The following is a 16,527-nucleotide window of genomic DNA, read 5'->3' as shown; positions in this document are numbered from 1 at the left end:
ACATCAAAATATTTTTTGGCAAAAAAATTACTTTTTACTGCTGAGCATGTCTAAATACACCATATCAGACTAAAAACTTTTTTTCTCTCTCATATTTCTGAGTTGAACTGTTTGACAAGAAAATCAAACAATGATTTATTTAGATGATGCTGATCATGATAATTAATAATTGTTAAAATCAAAAGAAACAAACTATGGAGATTTTTTTTCATTTTAGATAATAGAAAAAAGCATTAGGTATCATTAAAAATATATTGATTTCCAGTCAATGTCAATACATATGAATCTGATGTATTGATGCCAAAGTAATTTTGTTGCACTTTAATGCATCCAATATATTGCTCCTGCAACATCTCATGTCATACTTGTGCCAATGAAAACGTTAAAGTGATGTGAGGAGCTTCATTTAGACAGGCCCCAGACTTATCTAATAGAATAAACAAGAGATTTTTCCCCACCTTGTGGCATTTATGAGTAATTACATGTCTCAGGGTGTGTCCCCATAAAACAGCAGCTGTTTGCTGTACATTTGTTTTTAGACAGTTCTTAAGGCTTGAAACGTTCAAGAAACTTGAGAAATCAAATAGATCATATAGATTTTATTGGCATTTTTCCCCCAAAATAAAAAAATATGTTCTTCATTTCGTCATTTACATACTTTTCTTTTTTTTTTTTAATCCATTTTGGCAGTGCAGTTTGAGTTTGTAATTGCTTGTTTAGAATCCCATAGGCAGTTTTTTCTCAACTGGATAAATTCCATGCCCTTCTATGAAAACATCATGGTGGCAATTTCTGAAACTTTTGTATCTCCAGTAGACCTTTCTGTGCATTTCCCAGCATGCATCTGGCCCCTCGGATCTCCAGCTTGCCTTCCTCTGCCGACGCATCAGCATGATCCTCTTCCAGGTGCTGCTCTCTTCTCAGCCTAATGCGCCTCGCACTGCAGGCATCCCTCTGCTGGGCTCCGCTGCGAAGTGAGCACCGCGAGCTAGCAGACGGCGCCGGTTTGCTGAACAAATGAGCTCCGGTGCCTCGGCACTGAACTTCCTCCAGGCGACCGCTCCTGCTCACCTCCACTGCCTCCAATCTCGTCAGCTGAGGCCTCGTAGGTCTGGTCTGCGGTGGATTAGGAGTGAACGCGGAGGCTTTGAGCGACTCTGACTTTGTTGCGGAGGAAGCCATTTGGCCTTCTCGCTGGAGACTTTGCAGTTTTTGCCTGTGGCTCTTCACTACTTCATCAGAAAGAGGCGGCAACCTCATGGGTCTTCTGGTTAGTCCTTTCCAGGCCTCACTCGGGTACTCAAACCCGGGCAGTTTCACTGGCGCAGAGGGTGCCGCAAGATGACCCTTGACCTCTTCCCCATGTGTCGCTGACAAATGGCGGCCAGGTGTTTTTGAATGGCGGCCATATTTAGCCACCGGGCGTAGGTTTTGAACGTTCAGACGCAACGCGGTATTTTTAACTTGGACGGTCGAGATTTCTTCCCGTCGAGGAACCTCCTGAAAAAAACACATCTTGTGTCAGTCTCAACACACATGTGACCATTCCTGCCAGTGTTGAGAAATGTTGCATTACAATACAAACACAAAAGCTACAAATTAAATTACATTCTTAAGTCGAGGCATTTTCATGTCACATGAGCATCGCTTCAGTAGTTTTGTCCATAAACAAAACCAAGCATTCCAAGCACATGTCAAAAACTGTGAACCGAAAAATATTTTACTTTTACATAATTATTTTTAGTACTTATATTTTCAATTTTCTTTTTTTGGCCAATTTGCTTGTACCTACTTAGACCACTACATGTAGAATGTAGTTACTTCAATTTATGGTATATGTTAATTTAAGATTTTATTTATTTGTATTGTATTTGTTTAGCTATTTATGTATTAATTTTGTTTCACTTAATTTACATTCACTTCATTCACACCCCTTCATGTGCATATTTAATTCAGCATGAAATGTTGGGGGAGGGGGTTAGCTTTATTGCAAAAACCTCCATCTATACAATTTATAGAGCAACATTAATTAAAAAAAAAAAAAAAAACTAAACAATCCTAATCCTGTGTCATTTTCCCAATAAATAGAATTATAAAGTGTTGTACAAAATTCAAATAATTTATCAAATGAATCTATTAGACAGTATGGCAGAGTAACACTTGAACAATAGAAAAATTTACAAGGAATAAAATGATATTTAAAAAAACTTACGTTTCTGAAAGTGAGAACAAAATATAATGTAAAATTTAGACGCTGATTTTTCAAACTTCTTGCACATGAGATAATATACATATTGATGACTTCATTTAAGATCAAACAACATGATTTTGAAAAGATCATATATGATGCAACATCTTTCAACCATTATTACTCATCTCTACAACAGTAAAAAAAAAAAAAGTACTATATTATTTAAAACTACACAGCCAGTTCTTGAAGATACAAAAACTCACCTTGTCCATTTTGCTTGTCCTTTATCTTGATTCATGTCCTGTTTGTGGAAAAAGTAGAATGAGCAAACCAATTGGGTCGCTGAAGCTCTAACACATTTAAGCAGCCTTAATGGGATTACGAAGATTACGCTCTTTAAGAAGTAAAAGTGGATTCTAAACAAAGATCCTAAGCCAAGTAAAGAAACGCTATACCAACATCTACACTGGCTTTTCTTGTTGTTATTTTCAATGATATAATGACCATGAATGCGTTGAAAAATAATACTCACTGTTGAAATAGTATGTTTTCTTCATTTTGCCACTAGAGGACGCCAATGACCATTACTGTGAATGAGCATAGCTGTGAGTCTGAGAAGTTGTCTCAAAATAAATAGTTACTATGCTGTATTTCTTGAAGTTTTTTTTTTAATCTTAAAATTGTCTGAAGGACTCTAGGTGGAAAAAGGGTCCACTTATATTTAATTTTAAATTAAAATTAAAATTAAATTAAAATTTTAATTTACCCTTTTCTCTCCTAAGTAATAAAGGGTTAAACGCCTTTGTATTCGAGGCAATATTGCGTTTGATGAAATGCATTGATTAGATTCTCTCCTGTTTCATTCCTTCTGGGATCTTCTTCTAATCAAAGTGCGATAATGAACACGATTCACCAGGCTGGCAGCATTGTGCAACTCAATATGAGAGCGATTTACACAAGTTGCTGTTTGGACCGAGCGCTGCCTGCAGGAAAGCAACGAAGCACAGAACCTGACAATACCGGTTGCTGGTTTTAATTTTAGCTCCATTAACTCCCACATCAGCCTCATTTATTGAATTTGGGAGGCCGGCTGTCGCAGGGTTTCCACGATGGATGAGATAGTGGCAAACAACGAATCAAATTTTCATGAAAATCTTCTTCTACTGGCCTTGGGTCTTGGAAAAAAATGACGAAAGAAAACCAGGCGTTCTGTGCCCACCTGCTTATTGTGGAGCTCTATCACGTTTCCGCCTCAACTTGGCTCCGTTTATGTGGTCGTTTTCCACGCCAAATTACAGCTCTGGACAGCGTGAGGGGAACCCGAACGCCCCTCTGCTTGTTCTCTAACTCGCTTGACGTTTGTGCGGTGTAATTACGGCAGCGTGGGCCACCGCTCATTTTCCCACCTACTGAACATGCAGCTGTGCTGGGCTACGGAGAGAGAAGCGGCTACGCTTGTGTCTTTTAACCTGAACAGTAGGTGAAATTGTTACTCTTGCCACCACTACAGCAATGTTATTTTTCACAATCAGACAATGAGCCAAACCACGCGACAAACCGCGACGTACTGAACACCTACTAATAACTAGTCGTTGTAGTTTAGCTGGCATGTCGTTTTGCCACTGATGGTCGACTGAAAATGACGTCACAGCAGCGCAGCTAAAGTTAACGCGCAATCACGTTTTACCTGGTTTCTGAATCTGATCACGTGACATCCGAAAGCTGTGCCGGATACTAAAGTTTAGCCATTTTCAGTTGTAATACGTTAAGAAGAAAATGTGTAATTATTTTGACAAGTAAAGTATTTCTCATTTTAAATTAATACATATAAAAATATATTTATCCACTTTCTTTGGCCTGGAAATGACACAAGCTCAAGGCTCAGGTAAACGACCAGTCACAGCTCAGCTTGTAAATTTCAGGTGAGCGGTGATTGGTCATTAATTGAGCACTCCAATGTTATTTTCAGTTGACAACAAGTGGAAATATGTATTTTTAAAAATATTAATTTTACATTTAAAAAATATACATACATTCTTTGAAGTACATAGTCAATGGAAGAGAACAGAATAAGAATTTCATTGCGTAGCATTACTATGCATATGACAATAAAACTCTTGAAACTTGAATTATAGGCAGAGTGCTGTACTGATAATCCCTTTAAGGATAAAACAAATAGAGGAGGTCCTCGTTTTACGACGGTCTCGACTTACGATGTTTCGAGGTTACGAACGCACTCGGGAAACAAATGTGAAGTACTTTCTAGCGTCCAGTAGATGAATATGCTTTGTGGTTGTTGTGGGCGAGGAAGACAGCATCTCTTGGTTGTGTTTCTCTTTTCTCTAACACATGTTTGATCTTTTTTGTTTGTTTGTTTTTACTTTTTGCCGTTCGTTAAGGCTCCAAAGCGTAAGGCAGATTCTTCAGACAAGAAAGGCCATCACCATGGAAGTGAAATTAGATATTATGAAGCGGTCTAAAACCGGTCAACAAATTGATGCGCGCAAGAGAGACCTATGTTCCGTTTTTGGGTTTTGTTGATGTAACAAAAGTGACAGTTGAGATTGACCCTGCCTCCCCGCAGCCATTCTTGCCGGCCGCGGGCACAACTTGTTCGCCCTAATGTCTTGTAACAGAATTACGCGCACAAGCACCAGGGATAAAATGGCGCCGCACTGTTTCAGGTCGCACCCTTCAAAACAAGAGTTCTCTACAAAATAAAATGCGGCGCAAAAACAAAGGTTATCAGACAAAACGGGCAAAAAGAGGCAGAACAATAGTTTAATACTTTACAGTACAGTGCGTATAGAATAATCTATTTACTCATTAGTTTTTTTTGTGTGTTTCGATTTACACTGAAATTTGGGTTACGTACATCGCGTCTTAAAAACGGATCCACGTTGTAAGTTGAGGACCCTCTGCACAGTGGTACCTTGAGGAGTATGTTTTTTCCAGCAACCACAACTGAATTTATCCCAAAATAATCTGAAATGCAATTACACTAGCATGATAAGCGGCATCCATCTTTATGGCGATAAAATGGCGCCGCACTGTTTCAGGTCGCACCCTTCAAAACAAGAGTTCTCTACAAAATAAAATGCGGCGCAAAAACAAAGGTTATCAGACAAAACGGGCAAAAAGAGGCAGAACAATAGTTTAATACTTTACAGTACAGTGCGTATAGAATAATCTATTTACTCATTTGTTTTTTTTGTGTGTTTCGATTTACACTGAAATTTGGGTTACGTACATCGCGTCTTAAAAACGGATCCACGTTGTAAGTTGAGGACCCTCTGCACAGTGGTACCTTGAGGAGTATGTTTTTTCCAGCAACCACAACTGAATTTATCCCAAAATAATCTGAAATGCAATTACACTAGCATGATAAGCGGCATCCATCTTTATGGAGGGTTTTTTTTTTCTTTTTTAAATACATTGATCATTTTGGTCATCTGGTCATTTGCTTTGGAGAATAAAATTCATCCAATTTCCTGATTATTTAGAATAACGTTCAAATTCCACAAAATGATCAAACATGCTAACCACTTCTTCGCCGCCAAGTGAAATCTCAACTATCCAAATGATAACCACCTGAGTCTCCAGTTTTGTGCCAATGATAGAAGAAAACAAAAGGCTTTCAAAAGCTCAGTATTTGTTAGTTTTATTATGAAAATGTGCTATGGCTTCACCCAGCTGTTTCACGCCACCAAGTGTGAGTCACCCGCACCAAATCATGCACACACCCTACAAAGGAAAAAGACAGGTGCAAAGGGAAAATAAACTTTCAAATAAACTACTGAGAAGGTTCGTTTATCCTCTGCCTTCTCTTCTGCCACTGTTGACTTGAGGCACATACAAGAATCCCATTACACAAAATAAGGTACACGTGATTTGATCAGACATGGGTAAGGCTACCACATGTAAACCAATGCCGTTCTTCTCAGCTTTGCCATGTTTAGAGTGGAAACACAACTAGCCTTATGCCAGCAATGGCGCATGTGTGTGTGCACGCCATCTGTCTAGGGCCATAAGTGTAACATGTGGCACGGGCTGGCAGCAGGCAAATCAGAGTCATATGTGCGCATGTGGTGCATGGGCGAGGGAGGGCTTGGAAAATTGATCTAACATTTAGGTTACGATGAACAAATTAGTTTTTTTTTTCATTCCCATACTCTGAGAATAAGTAGCAATAGTACAGAATTAAGTCACAGTAGAATGTGGAAAAAAATGTCAATTTATAAAAAAAGAATTTGCAACTTAAAATAAACAGTCTTAACCTTTGGATAAAGGTCATAATTTTTGCAATAATAATGGAATGTTATGCAAATAGAATTATGTTGTAAATTAAAGATAAATTCGTAACTTTTGCAGATAATGTCTTATGTAGAACAAAGCTGTGTTTCTGAAGTAATGTTATGAAAAAGAAGCCATATATTAAAAAGAGTAATTCCTAACGAAAGGACAAAATGGAAAACCTCTTTTTGACAACATTAAATTTTCAAGTGATGACCACGATGTTGATTAATTTCCGATTAACAGGAGCATTTTTATTTTTGAAAGTTATGTTTATTTTCACAAATTATTCTCTCTCCCAAACAACCAATTCCAAATAAATATGTCCACTCTAAAAACGGTTGGGTCAAAAATAACCCAATTTGTCTTAGAAAAAAAAGATCTAATTTCGACCAAATGTTGTGTTAAATGCAGTAAATAAGTTCCTACAACCTAAAAACAAGGTAAAAAAAAAACAACAAAAAAATTTTAACCCTTAAACTCAATTTCTGTTATTTTTGTAAGAAATGTTGGGTTAACAAAAATACAATTTAAAACGGTTGTGTCAAAAATAACCCAAATGAGTGGCTGACTTTTGGCTAATATGAACAACATAAAACATTGAAAAAAAAAAAAAAGTTGGGCTGGCCGCCCCATATGATCTGATTCAGCTATTTTCGAAACAACTTTTTTGGAATGAAAAAAAGAGTTGGTTAAAGAAAAAAAAATCCATGAGACAACAGTCAGGTAAAAAATAACCCAAATTGGGCCAAAATATAATCTGACCCAATTTTTCAGAAAAATGAATAGCGTAAATAGATGAGTCGGTCCCCTTTTGAGACAATTTTTGTTATTTTTGACCCAACTATTATTAGAGTATAAAACTGTTGTTTAAAAAACATTTGGGTCATACAGTAAATAACTGGAATTGAATCAAAAACGAACTTACAGAATTTAGGGGGGGAATATGCTGTTTTTAGAATTTCAAAATTGTTGGGAAAAAAATACAATAGAAAACAGATGAGTCAAATAAAATGCAGATTGGGCCCAAAATGGGCCCAAAATGGGCCCAAAATTGACTAACCCAACTTTTTGGATAATATGAGCAACCTAAAGTTGGGTTGGTCCCCTTTTGAACCCATTTGATGAATTTTTAACTCAACTGTTATTGGAATGTTGGTCAAAAAATACACTTGAAAACTTGAATTCTGAAAGAAAATTGAACTGCCAGAACATTTTGGGGAAGATGAACAACTTGAAAAAATTGGGTTTATCACCTTTTGACCTGGGTCATTTTTGGTGTAATTGTTTTTCGAGCATAAAAAAATTATTGATTAAAAAATACACTTGAAAACAGTTGTGTCAAAACTGGGCTGAACCAACGTTTTGGGTAATGTGAACAATTTAAAAGTTGGACTGGTCCTTTCGAAACACGATTTGGGGTATTTTTGACGGAACCGTGTTTAGAGTGTAACACGAAAATCGTTGAGTCCAACATAACCCAAATTGGGCTAAAAATGAACTGACCCAGCATTTTGGGTAACATGAAAAACTTACAATGTTGAGTTGGTCCTTTTTGATCTGATTTGGGTTATTGTTTACCCATCTGATTTTATTATTATTTATAAAAAAAAGAATGGTTAACTTGCGCTTAAGGCTGCGTCCGCAGGAAACCTTGTGATGTCTATGTTCGCTTTCTTGATTATGATAAATCGCTCTTGGTTTTGACAAACTGTCGCTGTAATAGTATATAGGCCTGCTTCTGCAGAAAGCAGTTTCTTCAAGGCACATAATTACGCAAATGCGTAAAGAATGCACATGCCTCTTTTGTTTGTTGTATTTATTCCAAAGCTTGATACAAACATATAAGCCGATCGTGTTCCCTTAATGAAACAATGTTTATCTCACACACCAATGCCTTGCCTGTTTACATTTGTCCCAACTCCCGACCCGATCCCGACTCTATTCAAGGTAGAATGGCGGCGGTGCTCTTCTCCCACTTGAGGAGACAAGGCAAAATGGACAGGGATTTGAACTCATAAATATGTTTTTTCATTGGCTATAACTTAATAAACGAACGGGGGAAAGAGCTCGTGCGGCTTATGAAAAGCTAGAATTGGTATACAAACAATATACAGTTGAAATGCTTTCACCATGCGTTCATAGACCAGCTGTGAGAAAGAGAGAGAGCAAGGGACAGAGGGCGAGAGAGGCAGAGAGAAAGAGATAGAGAGAGAAGGCAGATTGGGCTTTAAAACAGGCCGGAGTGGTCTCAAATATCTACAAAGGAGACCCAGCCTGGCGAGATGATGCACCTCAGTAGTCTTTCTTGGAAAACGTCTCGTAATATTTGAAAGAGAACTGAGATATGTACATTGTGTGTCATTTCAAAATGAGCAAAGCAAAATAACCAAAAGAAGGCGATCGGTTCAAACCTGAGAGCAAACATTATTGGTGAGTTTGACCAGGTGGGACAAAAGCAGATCTTTTTGAAAACACAACTGCAATAGGAACATGGAGTAAATATTCAAACATATGGTCCGACAGTTGAACATTTTACCCAAATATAAGTCACCTTTTGTAACGAAAACCCAAAGGATCTTGCTGATGTTTTATACAACATCAAAAACTCTAGTAGGTAAAATGCATGTTCTATTGGGTTTTAGTCAGGAAAAGTTTGGTTGTTGCAACATATGCTTAATATACAATGGGAATAGTACTCGAAAAAAAGAGCCCGAGCTCTTATTGACACCTGTTTGATGTCAATTTTTTCAACGGCCAACAGTAAACATGAAAACAAAGAGAAGATGCAATTTTGGAGGTCGATGTATGAAAGTGCATGATTTTGTGCTTCTTTAGCCTTGAGCTTTATGGAAATTTATCCGGTAATAATTCTCATTTAAGAAATTTGAATTTTTTTGCTCAAACTGCGTTCTCTATGGCGGTGGTTCTCAAATGGGGATACGGGTACCCCTGGGGGTACTTGAAGGAACTCCAGTACTCAAGATTTTAAATAAAACAAACATGCAACTTAAAATAATTATTGAATTAAATATAAGTTCATAAAACAAATTTTATGTTATTCAGTTCCGGTTATTCAGTTTCAATTTTTATTTTCAAAAGCCAGATTCTCCCCCATATTAGAATGGTTTGGCCCAACTTGTCACATACCACCTCTCGTTACCTGTCAAGTTAATGATCACTAATTATGATCCCAGAAGAGGACACTTTAAAATGTAATATTTTTCTGTAGACATATGTATTTATAATTGTTCTTTTTCAGAACAAGTCTGACACTTTATGTTGATTATTTTTTGTTGACAAACATTTCACAAGAATTAAGTTATTTCTGTTTGATAACAGATCTGTTCTATGATCCAAAAGAGGACACTTTAACTTGATTATTTTTTTGTGGAGGTTTTGAGAGGTTCTAAAGTTTAGACACTGATGGCATGTTTGAAGTATTTTTTGTTTCTACCCCAAAATGCTTTGCACTGATTCAGGGGTACTTGGCTGAAAACATATTTCAAAGGGGGTACATCACCGAAAAAAAGGTTGAGAACCACTGCTCCATGGGATTTCATCAGTAGGTCACAAGCTGGGGTCCGAGAACGCTATCTCCTCAGTTGTCTAAAAGACGCTGTTAGCGTCTATTGATCTATAAACATATTTGTATCGTTTTACTGTGACTCCAAACAAAAAAATAAAATAGTAAAACAAATTAGCAAATGTCAACAACAGCATGATCCTTTGGATTCCAAACAAAGCTGGTTGGCCACAGACCAACGAATGTCACAAAAAATACGGCTACCGGTTATTAAACGCACATGCTAATATTAGCAACGATGTTTGTGTGAGATGGCTTTTAGAAAAAGCATCCTCGGCGTCTCTCTGCGACGGCTTCTTCAAGTTAAGATGAAACAAGCGTCCTCCCTTATGAAAATAGCATTTCCCCAAGTGTGCATCATTTGGTAGGAAACCAACGTTTTAAGATAAGAGTTTTCTAGAGTCCAGCTGGAGTTCTATTAAGTGTTTGCAAGTGGTAATTCCTTGGAAAAATAGACATCCATGCTTCATGCTTTGCATCCATGAGAGTGTTCTTTACGAAAGCATCGCGCTGCCAATGAGAAGGAAGCGTTTTTGACTGGCAAACTCATTCAAACATACTCACAAATCAGTTGAAGGTACTTGAAAATACCGTCAAACATATTTGGATGTCTTCCAAAATATTTGAATGTGTTCAAACATATTTGTATGTTAAATGCTGAAAGCACAGCCATATTTCAATATCGCAATATTGTGCATGCACAAGGGAAGAACATGTTTCTTTTTTGCTTTTTTAGCAATTGGCCTACATTATAGCAATAAGTTCAATAAATGATTGTTTATTTTTTTTATGTTTATTATTATGTCTGTTTGGCATTATTTTCCCATAATTCCACAGGGTATGCATGGAATCTTAAGGTTTTGCCACCAAGTACATTCAAACGTATTTATAAACTAAAACTTATAAATGATATTGGAATGTATTCACAGATGTATATGTTTTAATGTAAATACATTCAAAGATATTTCTGACATTTAAATGTGCTAGTGGGTGAAGAACCAGCAATTTCCCCTGTAAGGATAATTGTTTTGCGCATGAGTAATTAAGATTTGTTTTCAACATTTGATTTACATCTCACCAATAAGTTTGAAAATGAAGTGTCAAATTCAGTGAAAAATCAGTTATTTGATGGCCTTTTTGCATTGTTTCCCATAATGCCATGGAATAAATGCACAGGCAAGTCAATAACCTGTGGAATTATGAGAGAAAATGTTCTGTTTTAGCATTTTGCTCACAAGTACGTTCAAACATTGTTAAAAACTCGTTTGTTCATACTTGCATCTTCATTCGAAAATATTTGCAATAACTGTACAGGCAGTCCTCGGGTTACAAACGAGTTCTGTTTTGATGCTGGCGACGTAACCTGATTTTCCACGTTAGACGGAATTAATCCTTTAATACCCCTAAATACCCCCTAAATGTCTAAATAACTATCCAAATACTCGTCGGCATCTCGCCTTTCTCTGATCTTTTGATGATATTCAGCTTTCTTTCTGTTATGGCTTTTCTCTTGGCTAAACGAGCAAGAAGATTCTGCTTACTTTTTGGGGGCCATGGTGTGAAAAAGGATTGTCAAAATGGTGAGGGTACTGAGAAAATTACAGAGCACAAACAGACACTCTACACTGGTGGGCTACTGGAGACCAAATAGCACACGAGACTAAGGCGTCGTAGCGACAAACCGGCGGAGGTCGAGTACTGTGTAACCCGAGGACTGCCTGTATGTTTTAACGAGTTTGCTAGTCAAAAATGTTGACTCAATTGTCAGTTCAGTGATCCGCGGTTCTCCATCAGGAGCAAAAAAGAAACAAAAAAAGGAAAAAGAGAAAGTGCTTGAGATGATGCTCGCCGAGGACGGGCTAGATGGACTTTCTCCTCCTCATAAGCTGGAGCTTCTCCGTGAAGCTGTGGAGGCCCGGCGACACCGAGCTGATGGGTGACGGGTAGAAGCTGTTTTTCAACGTACTGGGTGATATCTCCTCGATCTTGTAGGAGATGGAGTGATAGTAGTGACCCGGGTTCAGCTGAGAGCCCAGCGAGTTCTGGTGGGAGAAGGCACATCCCAGTCCGCCCACAAGCCCGGCGGGGGCGGGCAGCTCATGCGAGTGATAGTGCATGCAGGAGCACACAGAGTGCAAGTCGTTCATCTCGTCGCGGTGGCCCTGGCGGCCCCCGCGCCGCCGCCCCCGCTGCAGCGACTCGTCCTGGATGTGGATGATCATGCTGTTACGGTTTCCCGCCAGAGAGGCCCGCTCCTCGGCGTCCCGCCGCTCGTCCTCGCTGTTCATAGTCAGGAAGCGAAGCACCACCAGGTTGAGGAAGGCCCCGATGACCGTCAGGCCCACCAGGATGTACATGAAGCTGAAAGCCACGTAGAGGGGCTTCTTCTGTAGGGCCCTGTTCTTCTGCAGGGCCACAAAGTCCCCGAAGCCGATGGTGGTCAAGGTGATGAAGCAGTAGTAGTACGACTGAAAAAAGCTCCAGTCCTCGTAGTGCGAGAAGGCGGCGGCGCCGATGCACAGCGTGCCGATGCAGGAGAAGAAGCCCACGGTCACCATGTTCTCCATGGAGACGTCGGTGATGCTCATCCCGCAACATTTCTTGATGCGCTTCAGCAGGTACTTGACGAACGTGTTCATCCTCTCGCCCAAGCTCTGGAACATCACCAGAGTCAAGGGGATGCCCAGTACGGCGTAGAACATGCAGAAGGCCTTCCCCGCGTCCGTTCCTGGCGCCGCGTGCCCGTAACCTGACAGGAAGAAGAAATAAGTGCATTAGTTGCAACTTTTTGTTTACGGCACTGGCTGCCAAAAAAAAGCAGAGGTGGAACTGGCACTCGCCACAGTGGGGTGGGGGGGGGGGGGTGATCCAATTTGCCCAGAGGTAGATGAGTTTCACTAATGCAGGGCCAGTACGCTTTTAGCTAATGAAACGTATGCTGCTGACTCACAATCGTTTTGGGCCTCACGAATATCCACCAGTGTTTCGCTTTTATAAAGTCTTAAGAGGAGTGTCTTGCAAACAGCTGGCACATAAGCGGGGTCTTACCAAAAGCTGGTCACTGTTATTACAAGAATATTTTAAAATTGTGGAAAAGATGCAGCCAGACAACTCCCCCATCACTTGACGTTTGCATCATTTGGCTGCTTCCTGTGTGAATGTAGTCGCGTAACTAAAAAAAAAAAAAAAAAACAACACAAAAATCACCAGGTACAGACTATTTTTTGCGTGCCTTACACAGAATTATTTTTTATTGGCATGCATCCTATTCACATCTCCAACCTTTTGTGTAGCAATTTTATTCCTAAAGTTCATATTATGTATGTTTTTTTTTAAATAAATAGAGTGGTAATGTATGTAACTATGTAACTTATCTGTAACACTATTCCCAAAATCTGTTTTTATAGCTTATCAGCACTACTATTTTCCAAGTTCTGTTTTTGGTCTTTAATTGTTTTATATAAAGTACATAGGATTATTTTGTGTGAACATGTGAAAGCACAAATTGTTCAAATAAAAAAAAAACAAAAAAACTTAACGCTTTATTGATTAACTTGTGGATCGAATTGCTTGAAAATTGAAACAAATACGTATAGCATATCAAAACTTCAAACAGGGTGTTATAAAAATGTTCATTGTTAAAATATACGTTAATAACTGAAACGCAGAGGCAAAAATCCAATAATTAACATGATGATTAAGTTATTTTATTTTTTTCATCCCCAAAAAACAAAAATCACACTTTATGCGCTGTATTTATGCGCAGCTTTCGAGAAAATTGAAGGCTTTTAGGTATGCCTTATAGTGCGGAAAATACAGTACTGTAATGACTCAATGATACGTTGTTGTCCTGGGAACGGTTGTATTTGTTGTGCCCTGCGCAGGTGCTTTTTGTGTTCTGTATGTGTGTGTGTGTGTGTGCACAGGTGACGTTTGTTTGTGCAGAACGACAAAAACACACAAGGAGAATGGTTTGAAATGAAATGAGAAAACAGTCAGCGAGGAAAGACAAACAATCATGACATCATCTGTGCTTACTCGCAAACGTTACATCGGGCATTGACGTAAACAGGTATTGAAAAAAAGTAATGGGAAAGAAATGCGATATGTTGCGTGCACTAAGCTGCACACGAATGTTCAAACTCACTATTTTTAAGACTAGGCTTTCAAATAGTGGCCAAACAATTAAAATAATCAAACCCTGCATTGTGGCAGATCTGCATGAAAATAAGTCAATCCCAGAATCAACTGACAAAGTGCATAATGTAATGCTAGTTGAACATGGGTGAGAAAAAGAGCACCTGCCATGTTCTACACATGCACACCGTCAGGTTCTAATGCTGCATGAGTCAAATTTTGTTTGCCTGCTTTGCACTTGGCTTATTTGGAGCGCCTGCCCACTCCTACTCCAATGTGTGTGTGTGTGCGTGTGTGTGTGTGTACGTGCGTGCGCTACGGCCACAGTAGCACTGGACTTTTGAGTCATTGATGCTCAAATTGAACTGACACAGCATGAAAGGGTAAATTCCATTATGATGTCGCTCCATTATAATATGATACATTTTTCAATTATCTCATCATGCAAATCGTCATGGCCTAATGAATACATCAACACGGAAAGACAGATTTCAGAACAGGGAGAAGACAAATGGTAAAACATGGCCAGCTCCTTAACATCCTGACAGGGAAGAGGTATAAGATGACTGCATGTTATACACATAAATAATAATGACTGGGGTCACTACACTAATTCAACACTGCGAGGTCTCTTTTCATTCAATAACACAATAGCTACATTAAAAAGGGAAAATGTTTTAAATCAGGAGTATCAAACTTGTTTTAGCTCAGGAGCCACTTGGAGGAGAATCTACAGTATTCTCAGGTTAGTCAGACTGGTGAAATAATGGTTTAGTATTTATTTGGTATGGTATATAATATAGTACATATATATAATGTCACTTGTATGTAGATTTTCGCTAAGCTTGCCGGCCTGGTTCATATTTCCAGTAAATAGTGCTGTCAACTGTAAATATATTGTTGTAAAATATAAAGATCTAATATACCGGTAAGCTTTTTTCTTAAATTGCATGAACACGATAAAAAATGTCAGAAAAAAATGTTTTCTAGAAATAAATGAATTAATAAAATGGAACATAAATATATAAGCTATAACATTAGCACATCGGTATAAGAATGAGCGAGTGTGCTAGCTAGCTATTGTACGTGTCACCAGATGCTGTGATAACAGAAGATAACATCAATGTTAGAATGTTCCCTTAGGATATAGTTTGAGTGTCCTTTAAAAATAATCACTGAATTATTTAAATCTCTTCTACGATCCCAAAAGAGGACGCTTTATGTTTGATATTTTTCTGAGGACAAATATTTATTTATAATTATTTCTTTTTGAGAACAGGTCTGACACTTTATGTTGAATTTTTTTTGTGGACAAATATTTATTAATAATTAAGTTGTTTTTTTTTGTTTTTTGTTTTTTAACAGACATTTTCCATGATCCAAAAGAGGGCAAATTTTGTTGATTGACTTTTAGTGGACTGATACAAATTAAGTTTGAAACGTTCTAAAGTTTAATCAATCAGACACTAATGGCATGTTTTAATGTTTGTTTGTTTGTTTTTTTTTTTTTACCCCTTGTACTTGACTGAAAACATATTTCACAGGGGATGCATCACAGAAAAAAGGTTGACAACCACTGTGATGTACGGTATTATCGGTATGTTCATTGTTCAGTGCTACTTAGGATCCTGACAGTGGCCTAAATGGAGGAATTTTTGTATGTAGTTGGTATTTTTTAGAATATATATGTGTACAGATGCTAAGCTAACATGAAGGGAGGTTTTAAATTAACCCTTGTGCACGCACTTTGCCAACTATACACATTGCATTTTACTCCAAATTTTGTAAATGCTTTTAAAGGCATTTAAAGTTTAAAGTTCATTTCAACTTTTTTATGAATATTTTTTTTCCTTCAACCACTAAAATTGTTCAGTGGCATCAGTTCTACCCATATGTAGGTTTAATTTATTAACACCCACGAAAAATGTTAAAATCATATGGTCTGTCTCTGTAACCTGCAAAGTGACGATAACACTTTAACTGGTCTCTACCGCCATCTACTGTCTTGAGGTGAAACACAAGTCAATAAAGAATTTTCTGTTTGCTGACATAGTGTGACTGCCGCTCAAAAGAATGTTGCAAAAATTACAGGAAAATCAGTCATTAATCAGAAAAAAATGCATCAGAAAATTTGTATTTATACAGTAACGGTCTTATGTGGTCCAACATGTGGGCAGTGATTACTTTTGTACACAAAATCTTGCATGTCCAGCTGCAATCACATAGAAATGTCAGAATTGTTGCATTTTGAAATTTAACATGTTTTTATTACCTGCTGGAAATTTGAGCTCCCTAGTGGGATTTTTTTCCATTTTTTCTT

The 16,527-nt window shown here is 38.0% G+C and overlaps 2 protein-coding genes across 5 annotated transcripts in view; both read right to left on the bottom strand.

The window, feature by feature from the left end:
- Positions 1–621: 621 nt before the first annotated feature.
- LOC148406607 (uncharacterized) lies at positions 622–3,822 on the bottom strand. Of its 4 annotated transcripts, XM_088405205.1 has the most exons (4): positions 3,411–3,807; positions 2,724–2,778; positions 2,455–2,492; positions 622–1,500 (listed from the first exon to the last, which is right to left on the bottom strand). In XM_088405205.1, the coding sequence occupies exons 3-4, from the start codon at positions 2,461–2,463 to the stop codon at positions 778–780; spliced, it is 732 nt and encodes a 243-aa protein (XP_088261331.1). In that variant the 5' UTR covers positions 2,464–2,492; positions 2,724–2,778; positions 3,411–3,807; the 3' UTR covers positions 622–777. The 4 variants fall into 4 exon arrangements, with proteins under 4 accessions (XP_088261331.1, XP_088261333.1, XP_088261330.1 ...); XM_088405207.1 differs by lacking the exon at positions 2,724–2,778 and having other exon boundaries at positions 3,771–3,822; XM_088405204.1 differs by lacking the exon at positions 2,724–2,778.
- Positions 3,823–5,836: 2,014 nt separating this feature from the next.
- Positions 5,837–16,527, bottom strand: part of kcnk9 (potassium channel, subfamily K, member 9) — a 38,288-nt gene continuing 27,597 nt past the window's right edge. Inside the window, exon 2 of the mRNA XM_088405259.1 lies at positions 5,837–12,819. Coding sequence (XP_088261385.1) covers positions 11,930–12,819 — 890 coding nt within the window. The 3' untranslated portion in view covers positions 5,837–11,929. The remainder of the gene's footprint in view (positions 12,820–16,527) is intronic.

This window comes from Hippichthys cyanospilos, chromosome 21 (genome assembly GCF_059441005.1).
Source record: "Hippichthys cyanospilos isolate Australia breed blue-spotted pipefish chromosome 21, RoL_Hcya_1.0, whole genome shotgun sequence".
NCBI lineage: Eukaryota > Metazoa > Chordata > Actinopteri > Syngnathiformes > Syngnathidae > Hippichthys > Hippichthys cyanospilos.
The sequence above is the reverse complement of the archived record's forward strand: the minus strand, read 5'-3'. Positions and strand labels throughout refer to the sequence as shown.